The 13126-nt window shown below is 44.8% G+C and overlaps 2 protein-coding genes across 3 annotated transcripts in view; one reads left to right on the top strand and one right to left on the bottom strand.

Moving 5' to 3' along the window:
• Window positions 1–13126, bottom strand: part of GABARAPL2 (GABA type A receptor associated protein like 2) — a 105982-nt gene that overhangs the window by 74015 nt on the left and 18841 nt on the right. The window contains exon 1 of one of the 2 annotated variants that reach the window (XM_033941482.1): window positions 6971–7122. The exons of the other annotated variant lie outside the window; for it this stretch is intronic. Within the exon in view, the coding sequence (XP_033797373.1) occupies window positions 6971–7004 (34 nt within the window). The 5' untranslated portion in view covers window positions 7005–7122. Of the gene's footprint in view, window positions 1–6970; window positions 7123–13126 lie in introns of those variants that run through there. 2 annotated transcript variants of the gene reach the window in all.
• The window catches only part of TMEM231 (transmembrane protein 231), a 177810-nt gene continuing 170567 nt past the window's right edge, over window positions 5884–13126 (top strand). Inside the window, exon 1 of the mRNA XM_033941480.1 lies at window positions 5884–5961. Coding sequence (XP_033797371.1) covers window positions 5949–5961 — 13 coding nt within the window. The 5' untranslated portion in view covers window positions 5884–5948. The remainder of the gene's footprint in view (window positions 5962–13126) is intronic.

Below are 13126 nucleotides of genomic sequence, written 5' to 3'. Positions count from 1 at the left end.
TATTAAAAACTAACCTATTTAATCGATTTATAATCTAACTCCCCTATGCCTGTCCCCTTGTTCTCCTATATTATATTGTACCTGCATCCTGTTTCCCCTTAATTGCATCTCCATTCGCTGACTGTACCAATATCCGCTGACTGTCTAATCCTTCTTATTTTATATTATATGCGCTGATTGTCCAGCCCTCTCAATTGTATCTTCTTTCGCTGATTGTACCAAATTTCGCTGTTTGTCCAGCCTTCTTTATTGCAAACCGCCTTAAACTTCTACGGCTTTGGCGGTATATAAGAAATAAATTATTATTATTATTAAAAGGAAGGGAGAAGGGCTGCTGCTGGACAGGAGGAGCAGGGAAGGGGTGCTGCTGGACAGTGGGGAGGTAAAAGGAAGGGAGAAGAGCTGCTGCTGGACAGGGGGAGTAGGGAAGGGATGCTGCTGTACACGGGGGAGGTAAAAGGAAGGGAGAAGGCCTACTGCTGGACAGGAGGGAGCAGGCAAGGGGTGCTGGTGGACAGCCGAGAAAAGAAAGCGACCAAGGAGAGAGAGAAAGAAAGAAAGACACACACATCTCTTCTAGCACCCGTTAATGTAACAGGCTAAAAGACTAGTTGAAATGTAAAATCGCTTAAAAGTGTGGGATATTTTGGGTGCACGGCCCATGATATACATATATCACAAGGATAGAAAATGTATTGTGTTGATTCATGGTGGCTTTGTCATTAGTGGTTTCCAAATAAGCAAACCAGCATCCCCATCACCATAGGGGCCGTGCCTAATAGCCATGCAACAACAGCCATAGGTGGGTCTCTTTCCCACAGGTTCCCCAAGCCTGATTGAGTTTCTTAATTAAAGGATCCCAAGCCTCATTGTAGGTTTCTTTTTCCACAGAATCTGCAGCCTGTTTGTGGGTTTCATTATTTTGATTAGATTATTTTGTAAACTGCTTTGATCTTATTTGTAGCCTAAGCAGTATATAAAGAGTTTTAATAAAACAATGTCACTAATGGAGCTGGAGTAACTGCAATGATATGCTGTTCTGGAACCCAGCAAGTATCACTTCTTGAAGGTCAGTCAGTTAAAAGAACTTGCTGGGCCATGAGAATGCATAAAGCTTATTAAGGCATCTTTCTGTTCAGTGGTGGTTTCATGTATGTTTCCAATCCACCACTCTTGTCATAAATACAAGCAATATTTCAGTTAATAATCACCTTTTAGAATTTTTTTTTACAGCAATGTACGATTTAAAGCTTGCTTATATTTCTGAATTGATGATTTAATTTGTGCTCTATCCCTGTTTATAACAGGGACAATTGATGATGTTGTTTAGACATGTCTATGTTATATGTGATAATCGTAGGGAATCAAGAGGTGACCCGGGGAACTACAGACCGGTAAGTCTGACCTCGGTTTTGGGAAAAATGGCGGAAGCACTGATAAAGATAGCATTGAGAAGCATCTAGAAAGGAATTTATAGTACTTATGACAACAAGCCAACATGGCTTCTGCAAGGGAAGATCGTGCTTAATGAACTTATTGCACTTCTTCGAAGGAATTAACAAACGGATGGACAAAGGGACCCCATAGACATCGTTTACTTAGACTTCCAAAAAGCCTTTGACAAGGTAAACATAGAAACATAGAAATAGACGGCAGATAAGGGCCACGGCCCATCAAGTCTGCCCACTCCAATGACCCTCCCTATCTATCTTTGCGGATAGATCCCACATGTTTGTCCCATTTGGCCTTAAAATCTGGCACGCTTCTGGCTTCAATAACCTGAAGTGGAAGACTATTCCAGCGATCAACCACCCTTTCTGTGAAGAAGAACTTCCTAATGTCACCGTGCAGTTTCCCGCCCCTGATTTTCCACTGATGTCCCCTTGTTGCCGCGGGACCCTTGAAAAAGAAGATATCCTCTTCTACTTCGATGCGACCCGTGAGGTACTTGAATGTCTCGATCATATCTCCCCTCTCTCTACGTTCCTCGAGTGAGTAGAGCTGCAACTTCCCTAACCGCTCCTCGTACGGGAGCTCCTTGAGTCCCGAGACCATCCTGGTGGCCATTCTCTGGACCGATTCCAGTCTCAGTACATCCTTGCGGTAATGTGGCTTCCAAAATTGTACACAGTACTCCAGGTGCGGTCTCACCATGGATCTATACAGTGGCATAATGACTTCCGGTTTACGGCTGACGAAACTCCTGCGTATGCAACCTATGATTTGCCTTGCTTTGGATGAAGCTTGCTCAACTTGATTTGCAGACTTCATGTCTTCCCTGACAATCACTCCTAAGTCTCTTTCTGCTTCGGAAACTGAAGAACCATGGGGTGGAAGGAGACGTACACAGATGGATCAGGAACTGGTTGGCGGGTAGGAAGCAGAGGGTAGGAGTGAAGGGCCACTACTCAGACCGGAGGAGGGTCACAAGTGGTGTTCCGCAGGGGTCGGTGCTTGGACCGCTGCTATTCGATGTATTTAGAAATGATCTAGAAACAGGGACGAAGTGCAAAGTAATAAAATTCGCAGACGACACCAAAACTATTTAATGGGGCTAGGACTAAAGAGGACTGCAAAGGTTTACAAAGGGACCTGAACAAACTAGAGGAGTGGGTGACGAGATGGCAGATGAAGTTCAATGTAGAGAAATGTAAAGTCTTGCACGTAAGAAACAGAAACCCGAGGTACAACTATACGATGGGAGGGCTGGTAATGGGTGAAAGTAGCCTAGAAATGTTAGGAAATTCTACTTTACGGAGAGGGTAGTGGATGCCTGGAATGCGCTCCCGAGAGAGGTGGTGGAGAGTAAAACTGTGACTGAGTTCAAAGAATCAGAAAATAATATTAAATATTGAACTAGACCAGTACTGGGCAGACTTGCACGGTCTGTGTCTGTGTATGGCCATTTGGTGGAAGATGGGCTGGAGAGGGCTTCAATGGCTGGGAGGGTGTAGATGGGCTGGAGTAAGTCTTAACAGAGATTTCGGCAGTTGGAACCCAAGCACAGTACCGGGTAAAGCTTTGGATTCTTGCCCAGAAATAGCTAAGAAGAAAAAAAATAAAAAAAATAAAAAAAAAATTTAAATTGAATCAGGTTGGGCAGACTGGATGGACCATTCGGGTCTTTATCTGCCGTCATCTACTATGTTACTATGTTAGAAAAGGACTTAGGGGTACTGGTAAACAAGACAATGAAACTGTCGGCCCAGTGTGCAGTGGACTCTAAGAAGGTGAACAGAATGCTAGGTATCATCAAGAAAGGTATTATAACCAGAACGAAGGAAGTTATCTTGCCATTGTATCGGGCAATGGTGCGCCCGCATCTGGAGTACTGTGTCCAATATTGGTCGCCGTACCTTAAGAAGGATATGGTGATACTCAAGAGGGTTCAGAAAAGAGCGACGAGATTGATAAAAGGTATGGAAACCTTTCTTATGCTGAAAGATTGGAGAAACTGGGGCTCTTTTCCCTGGAAAAGTGGAGGCTTAGAGGGGACATGATAGAGACTTACAAGATCATGAAGGGCATAGAGAAAGTGGAGAAGGACAGATTCTTCAAACCTTTGAAGACTACAAGAACGAGAGGGCTTTCGGATAAATTAAAGGGTACAGATTGAGAACCAATGCTAGGAAGTTCTTCTTCACCCAGAGGGTGGTGGACACCTGGAATGCGCTTCCAGAGGGTGTGGTAGGACAGAGTACGGTATTGGGTTTCAAGAAAGGATTAGATGTTTTCCTGAAGGAAAAGGGGATTGAAGGGTATAGATAGAGGATTAACATGCAGGTCCTGGACCTGATGGGCCACCGCATGAGCGAAGTGCTGGGCATGATGGACCTCTGGTCTGACCCAGCAGAGGCACTGCTTATGTTCTTATGTATGTGATATGGAAACCACATAATTGTATGCGGTATATAAATTTTTTTAAAAAATAAATAAATATTGCCCTAGCTGAAGGTCTTCTACTAGATTTCCTTTTTCATCATTGTCACTAATCTTGGCTAAAAATGATGGAGCACAGGGCAAGGAAACCAAAATAGTGAAATGCCTTCCAGGATCTTCGGCTACCAGGCACAAAAGGAAGAAACTAAAGATTCTAACAATGATGTTATCTATCTGGGAACAAATGACCTGGCCAACTTGCAGTGCAGAAAGCTTTTCAGGAACTGGGGGAGGGCTTAAAACCTTTATGGAAAGGGAGAGAAAAGAGTTAAAAACACAGATGACTTCAATGGGTGGCCCAAAGCCTGCTGTATTTGCTTTGGGATACAGGGTAAGGGATATGAGGTACTGTGTATGGGATATATTGTATGGATTTAGGGTATAGTATAAGGTGTACGTGTGATTTGGGGTATGAGGCAAGGGATTATATTACATTAGTGACTTTTATTCCGCCATTACCTTGCGGTTTAAGGCGGATTACATAAGAGGTTATATCTGGACATTTCCAGAAGAGTTATAGAGTTGAGCAGGTTAAATTGGGGGATTGAAATGCTTCCTGCGGAATGTTTGGTGTAGGGGATTTTGGATATGATGTATAGTGGAACCTTGGTTTACGAGCATAATTCATTCCAGAAGCATGCTCGTAAACCAATTTACTCGTATATCAAAGCAAGTTTCCCCATAGGAAGTAAGGGAAACTCGCTTGATTTGTTTCCCCCCCTCCCCCTCGAGGCCACCGGAGATGCTCCACCTTAACACCCCCTCCCCCCCGAGGCCACCGGTTCTGTTTCACACACACCCTGTGATCCGGCATCCCCCACTCACTCACCCACCCACCCAAACACAATCTCTTACCCTGATCTGGCACTGGCACCAACACCAACACACATGGCCTTCTAGTTATCGCTCTCTCCGAGATTCTCGGAGATCTCCGAGAATCTCAGAGAGAGCGAGAACTAGAAGGCCTTGAGCATGCGCAGATGCTCAAGGCCCAGCCCAAGCAAGAGGGAGGATCTTCGGGCACCGGCACCAGCATGTCCTGTGCGTTGGTGCTGGTGCCCGACAGGGGTAAGAGATTGTGTTTGGGTGGGTGAGTGGGGGATGCCGGATCGCAGCAGGGGGGGGGGGCGATGCGAGCGGGGGATGCCGGATCATGGGGGGGGGCTCGCAAATTCAAGGCACAATTTGCGGGAATGTTTTGCTCGTCTTGCAAAACACTCGCAAACCATGTTACTCGCAAACTGAGGTTCGACTATATTTGCTTTGGGGTATGAGGTACTGTGTTGGGATATATTGAACAGAGTTTGTGGTATTGTATATGGTTTATGCGTTTTGAAGTATAAGGTAAGGAATATGGTATTGGGCAGTGGTTCCCAACCCAGTCCTGGGGGACCCCCAGCCAGTCGGGTTTTCAAGATATCCCTAATGAATATGTATACCAAAAAAAATTTTTATGGAGCTTATCATAAACTTTAAATAGCTAATATTCTTATATCATATATACAAAAAAGCTGGGTTCAGTTAAAGCAGGGGTGTCCAACCTTTTGGCTTTCCTGGGTCGCATTGGCTGAAAAAAATGTTTCTGGGGCCGCATAAACGCTGCAGCAAGACAGAGGAGGGAGCCGGCAAGAGGAAAACACTGCATCACCCTCGACTGGGGCCGCACAAAATACTTCACCGGGCCGCAGGTTGGACACCCAAGTTAAAGCATAGGGTTAGTGATATGAGATTTGTTGTGTTAATGCAAGTCCATATGACTAAAGGGGTAATGTGACAGAAGTGTTGTTGAAGAAAAAACAGCATATGATCTATACATAGGGATAGTTGAACCCAGGGGATTAAATAAAGATGTTGAATGGCACCTGTTGTGAATTACTGATTAGTGTGACGAATAAAAGTGAACCAGGAAGTGCGATAGGTATATGTAACTTCCCTTCATTGTGTAGTGAGGAGAGAGATCCTGGTTTGGATCTTCCAACTGCTTGAGCTGCATGAAATGAATAAGTATAATGAAGCAACAAGGTAATGTGAAATTTGGAAATTTGATAGAATGGTTTATAGTTATTTAAAAGACTGGGATAGCTTTAGATGTGATATATTTTAGTACGTGGATTAGGAGCAGAGCTGTGACCAGTTTAAGCTCCTGAAGACGCCTAGTGGCGAAACATGGACTCGTGTCGAGCTGGATGAGATTGCTATTTATGTATTTACCATTGAAAAATCAACTGCATGTCTGCAAATGAAGTGATTTATGGATTTTTTTGTATGAGAATTTTAAGTCCAAGCACATTTAGTCCTGGCTTTTGCTGTTTATAGTACTTGGTTGCTGCTACACCCAGATGGTGGGTGAAAATTTTTAAGATTAGCTATTCTAGTATTTATATGAACTGGGGTGACTCTGTATGTATATGAGAAATTATTGTGCGAGGTATGTAAGAATTATATATGAATTGTTAAATGAAATATTTAATTGATATGACCATATTTATGATATAGTTAACAAATTAATAAGTATCTAGCTATTTTTCGTGTATATGATATAATGAATAAGCACCAGAGAGATTTGCATATACTGTAATGGAAGTGACAGGTATGCAAATCTCTCTCGTGCATATTCATTAGGGATATCTTGAAAACCTGATTGGCTAGAGGTCCCCCAGGACAGGGTTGGGAACCACTGGTGTGTGGGGGGGGGGGGTATAGGATATGATGTGTCAATTTGGGGATACATGATAAGGGACATATTGTACGGGACTTGGGGAGGGAACCTTCTCCTCTTTATGCGATGGGGATCCGGGTAGGGTTTGGTACCGTCTGTGACCAGCTGCTGAAAAGCCACTTGTGCGCTCCCGGCTCGAATATAAGGCGCAGAACACGCTTCCCGCCCTTACAGGATGCGTCTACGTAATGCGGGCGAATCGGTACCGCCACCAGGATGACGAGAATCGACCCGAAACGGGCCAAGCATGATTCCTGCGCCACTCTATCGGCTCCGGAGCAGGCCGCGGCCGCTGTCGTCACAGCCACCTACCTAGCGAATGGTCCTCTTTAAACATCCACTTCATGGTACCGGTACCGGCAGCGGACACCGGGCCAAAGCGCGAGCGACGACACGACAACAACACCAGCTGCAGCCAACGCGCAGACGTGACCACACACTTCTGACGTCACCACGCAGCATAACCTTGCAAAGACGCAAGAGGCGTGACTATTGCTGGATCTCGTAATTCTGCTGCCTGAGCCTACATTTACCTCAGCTCTTTCCGGCCCCACTGCCCAAGGCTGCAAGAGCGTCAACACATCAGAAAACCCACTCCTTCTCCTCACTTCTATGTCACATGATTGATCAACACAAACCAAACCAACTCCTTCCCTCACTTCTCTGTCACATGATTATCAACACAAACCAAACCCTCACTTCTCTGTCACATCAACACAAACCAAACCTACTCCTTCCCCCTCAATTCTATGTCACATGATCAACACAACCCAAACCCTCACTTCTCTGTCACATCAACACAAACCAAATATACTCCTGAAAGATCACTTTGGGAAGCCACAAAACTTAGAGACTTGAAGAAAGCACAGATGGTTTATTAGCATACATATGCGACTCCTGAGCTCCAAGCTGGCTTCAGAAGTCCCGAAAACAGGAAGTTACAGAGATATTTATACATTCTTCTAGCTAAACAACTGAATTCTAGAAAAAATTGTTCACATGTTACTTTTCTTAACAATCATTGGTGCTAAGCTCACACTAACAGGTCACTTATCTAGGCCCTGCAGTCTTTCTGTTAAATGTCGTTTATGCTGAGATAACCATAAGAAGTTAGAATGTCCAAGCTAACACCCAAGGCAGGCAGGCTAGAACATGAGATAAGTTAGGTCTGCAGCTAAACAATTCAGCATTTTATTAAAGAGAAAACTTAGTTCAATACTTAGGAAAACCAGTCCCAGACTCCTTCAGTCCCCCCTTTCAGGCTAGTCGAATGAAGGAGGAAGGAGACGAGCCTGATAAAGTACAAGAAGGAGGAAGGTCAGGATCAGTTGTAGGGACTGGCTGATACTTGGGAAGCGCAAGGGCCATAGCAGCAGTGGAACGGTCAACAGTTCGGTGGAGCAGCTTTATGACTATGGAGACCACACAGGGCAAGCAGCAAAGGAGCAGAGAAGACAGGGCGGCAACCAGCAAGATGGTCTTCATTGCTGAACCAGAAGGGCAACCAGGAGCCGAAGGTGCCAGAGATCCAGTCTGAAGTGAGGCCACGCCAGGCCTGGACAGGAACATGAGCCAGTTTGGTGATACGATCCACAATTTCTCAATCACTTTACCATCGTCATCAAGTTCAAGGCAGCAGTTGGAGAGGTTGATTTTACCACAGGCACCACCTTCTATCTAGAGTTAGGCAGTTCTGATAGATAGCAGTGCGCATTTTAGCATTCGCTCTGCCAATGGTACTCAAAGCTCAGGAGGTCTCATTAGTTATCAGTTCGAGTACATCTTGTAGACAAAGGTTCAGCATATAGATTGGGGTCCGATAGCCCCAGGTGTCATCCTCGGCCCATGTGGCAGGTCCATAAACAGCAATGATCCATTCTGCAGGACAGTCATCTCCCGATTCACCTATTTTAAGGGAATTAGTGGCAATAGACCACTTTTGGCGACCCCTGTTGTCGAATACAGGGGCTCCCAGGTGTTCACCATCGGCCAGCGGTAACAGGAAGAAGCTGGGACGGATCATGCCAAGTACACATGTATCAGTCCAGTTAGCAGGCAACCAAGAGTAAGCAAACAGATCACAGAGCCAATATCGATCATCAGGAGCTGGCCATCATTCATAGGAAGTTCCATTAAGCAGTGTCTGAAGGGCGCTGAAGACAGTGGGAAGCAACAATGGAGGTTCCCAAGGCCCATCGTGAAGGTCGTGGACCTGACATAAAAGTGAGGTTCTGTGAAGTCAGGTTTAACATGTCCAGCTGCTTTGCCTCCCATGGCCACTGTTCTCCCATACCAGTCCCTCCTCATACAAAACAATTGCTAACATTAAGAGTCTGACCTATAGTTTCAGCAAACTGTATAAAAAGATTTCTTGTGATTACAGGAATATCAGTATCTACTTTCATAATTTCATAAAACTGGGGAAACACCACAGAGTGATGGACAGGAGCACTTGAGCCGGATATAATACGGACATATACATCAGTACCTGGGTCTCACCTTTTACCATCAATATACAGTGCCATGCAGTCTCTGGCCCTCTGGACTTGGACATTGACATTCCAGTTATGTGGGTCAGTGATAGTGAAAACCATGGGATTGCAGTGGCCTGTAGTACACAAGGGGCCGTAGCTAGGACCTAAAGTAAGGGAGGCAGAGGGGGTATTGGCTGGGTATTAATGAGGGTTCTTGTAGGTGGCCCACGAGACACATTCCTATAAAGGACAGGCTCCACCATTAGTGAAGGTTTCCTCATAGGGGCAGTTTAAAGGCATCAGGTTATACAGACATATATACTTAGCACATTTGGTATAATAACGCTGTCAATCTAGGGAGCCACACAAAACTGTATTAGGGACAAAACCATGACCCTGGGCAACATCAAATAACACACATGTATCAAAAATACAAAGACAACGGGCGAGTGGGGTCTACAATAAGAGTCTGGTTGATAAGTAGACCCTTAACATTATTAATGCAGATTTCTGCTCATTTTTAAACTTCATCACCAGTAGGTTGGAAACAGAAAATACCCTCTGATGTTCTTATTGCGCTTCCAGAGGAAGTAATAGGGCAGAGTACGGTACTGGGGTTTAAGAAAGGATTGGACAATTTACCGCTGGAAAAGGGGATAGAAGGGTATAGATAGAGGATTAACGCACAGGTCCCTGGACCTGTTGGGCCGCCGCGTGAGCGGGCTGCTGGGCACGATGGATCTCAGGTCTGACCCAGCGAAGGCATTGCTTATGTTCTTATGACACTTTCTGTACTTAACTCCATCATGCAAACAAACATCAGGCAAAGGGGCTAGGGGCCCTTATTAAGTACAATAGGAAAGAAATACAGAAGAAAGAAACATAAGGCAGTGAGGGCAACACTTTATATGTCCTCCCTGAATCTTCTCCACCTATCCCCCCTAGAAACACTCTACACTTACGCCGACGATATCCTGGTCCTCATCGAGATCGACGCGAACCTCACCAATCTCGCAGCTAACATTTCTTCTTGCATAACCAAACTTCAATCCTGGGCTCACACTGTACAAATGAAATTGAACGAGTCCAAAACTAAACTACTTTGGCTCGGCCCTAAACTTGATCAATTACCCACTTCCATCCCACTGCCCACAGGCTCCTCTCTACAGCTGGAATTCTCTAGCAAAGTTCTGGGCATCACCATAGATTCATCATTATCCTTCAACGACCACCTCAACTCCCTGATAAAAAAATGCTTTTGCAGCCTTCATATGCTGAGGAAAGTGAGATCTTGCTTCCACCAAAAACACTTTGCCGTCCTCGTACAATCCATTATCCTCTCCAGATTGGATTATTGCAATTCCATTTACCTAAGCTTAACAAAGAAAAGCCTCCACAGACTCCAACTAATCCAGAACACCGCGGCCAAACTTATCTTCTCAAAAAGTAAATTTGACCATGTCACACCGCTCCTATCCAAACTCCACTGGCTTCCCGTTATTTCCAGGGTCTACTTTAAATGTGCCTGCCTAACCTTCAAGATCCTCCACGGTATCCTTCCTCCTTTTATCCCTCTATCCTGGAATTCCTCAAATCCAACCTCCACTAGATCCACTCAAAAATTAAAACTATCCTACCCCTCCTTAAAAGGCATCTCCCTTGTTGGTAAACTTGGCTCTTCCCTCCCTTTCAGAATCACTCAGCTCTGGAACAGTCTCCCTTCCCCTCTCCGCAATTTGAGCCCCCTTCTACCATTCCGTAAGCATCTGAAGACCTGGCTCTTCTCCAGAACGTAACCCCGTCCCGCTCCTGGCACTCTCACACCAACCTCTCTTCTCTCATACTTATATAATTCCACTGGAGTTCCGTTCCTTCCCTAACCATGTAAACCGTGTCGAGCTCCATCTGCGGAGATGATGCGGTATATAAACCCAAGATTTAGATTAGATTAGATTAGAACACAAATATCAGATATATATAAGATAAAAGGTGCCTACAATGCTAACATAGGAAGCTCAATTTTCTTTCAGGCACAACTTAGAAAACTTCAAACAGTTATATTCAAGACACTTGCTAAAGGCAGTGGTGAACCACAGGCAGTCAATTAAACTCAAACACTTGTAAAGAATTATATTCAGAACACCTGCTAAGTACAGTATTAAATATTCTGAACTTTTGAGGTCTTAGAAAGCTTCAGCTGAAGATCCGTGTTGTAGTGGAACCAAGTTTCGTGTCTGGACACCTTGACAACTATAAGAGAAAAAATTAGGACAGTAAAAAGACCTATCCATCTAGGTTTCAGGGAGTCTGACTTCCAGGTTTTCAGCCATACCGTATTTCCAGGGATATACCCATGAACTTGTGTAGCTATCGGTAGTGAGGCCTTTTCCAGGACCCATTTGTGGAGCTCTTGAAGGGCTTTAGCTAAAGATTGGACCTGACTCTGGAAGATATCTGATCCCAGAGTAGCAAAAGAACCAGGGTCTGGATTCATAATGGGTGGTGGCCGGCCGAACATGAACTGAAACAGGGACTGTCCAGTGAGTTTTGACAGGGTATACCTGATCTGAAAAAGAACAGAAGGCAACAAGATAGGTCAGGGCAGATTAATTTCTTCAATTCGTTTGGTGAGAAGGGTCTTAAGATTCTGTTCATCCTTTCAGCTCTGGGGATGGTAAGCAGCATATACTTTCCATTCAATTTGGAAGGCCTGAGCAATTTGTTGTACGACATCAGCAATGAAGATGGGGCCATTGTCACAGCCTATGGAAACAAGGAGACCGAAGCACGGAATTATATCATTCAGGAGGTGTTTGGTTACGTCCCTGGCGCGTTCAGTACAAGTAAGGAAGGCTTCGACCCATTTAGTCAGGGTGTCTGTGAAGACTAGGAGGTGACTGAGGGAACAGGAAATGGGCATGTGGGTAAATCTACAGACAGAACCTGCATCAGATATGTTCCAATGGGTTGGTGTCCAAGAGGTAGCAGTCGTCTGATTGGGGAATTTATTCTAGAACTGACAACACACTGTCGGACCATATTCCGGACTAGCTGATCAATGTAATGTAATGTAATGTAATTTATTTCTTATATACCGCTACATCCGTTAGGTTCTAAGCGGTTTACAGAAAATATACATTAAGATTAGAAATAGGAAAGGTACTTGAAAAATTCCCTTACTGTCCCGAAGGCTCACAATCTAACTAAAGTACCTGGAGGGTAATAGAGAAGTGAAAAGTAGAGTTAGAGGAAAAATAAAAATAAAATAAACATTTTAACAAGATTTTAGTTTCCAGAAAAAGGGCTTCTTCAGGGAAGAGACTTGGCCGACAGTCCCAGGATGTCTATGTCTCCTCCCCTGCGATGTTCTCCCATCCATGCATTCCCTCCCAGACACACAAGGTGATTGATAAAGAAATGTCTCTTGAGAGTCATTTTCATAGCGGGTTCTCCAGAGTGCACCAGATCATAGCATCTTTTGACAATCGTGAGGGCCAGATGTTGAGGAATGACTATGAGGGTACCCGCTGTGCTTGCGTTTGAAGTATCAGTGTGTGGGTCTGGATTGGCACTTGAATTGGCGCATATTTGTATTCTGTGTATCCAGCCCCCTATCAGGACAGACTGGCCCGAAAGAATGCAGACCCAAGTCTGTTCCTGAGTATCCAAAAAAGGAATGATGGAGTACAGAGGAGACGAAGGAGGGGGCAGAGGCTGGCAGCTCAGGCTGTGTGGTCAGTAAGGGCATTGCCGCATGAGACAAGATCAGTGACACAACGGTGGGCTCGACAGTGCATAACCGCAATATGGGAGGGCAATTAGATGGCCTCGAGGAGGTCAAGAATGAGGGGAGCATGATGGATCAGGCGGCCAGAGGCTGTAATGAAACCTCAATATTTCCAGATGGCCCTATGGTAAAGAAAGCATATTTGTAGTCAGTGTAGATGTTACAAGACTAAAGAGGCAGAATATCGCAGGGCAGAAGTGAGGGCAT

Source organism: Geotrypetes seraphini, chromosome 4 (genome assembly GCF_902459505.1).
Source record: "Geotrypetes seraphini chromosome 4, aGeoSer1.1, whole genome shotgun sequence".
Lineage (NCBI taxonomy): Eukaryota > Metazoa > Chordata > Amphibia > Gymnophiona > Dermophiidae > Geotrypetes > Geotrypetes seraphini.
This window is presented reverse-complemented; position numbering and strand designations above follow the sequence as displayed.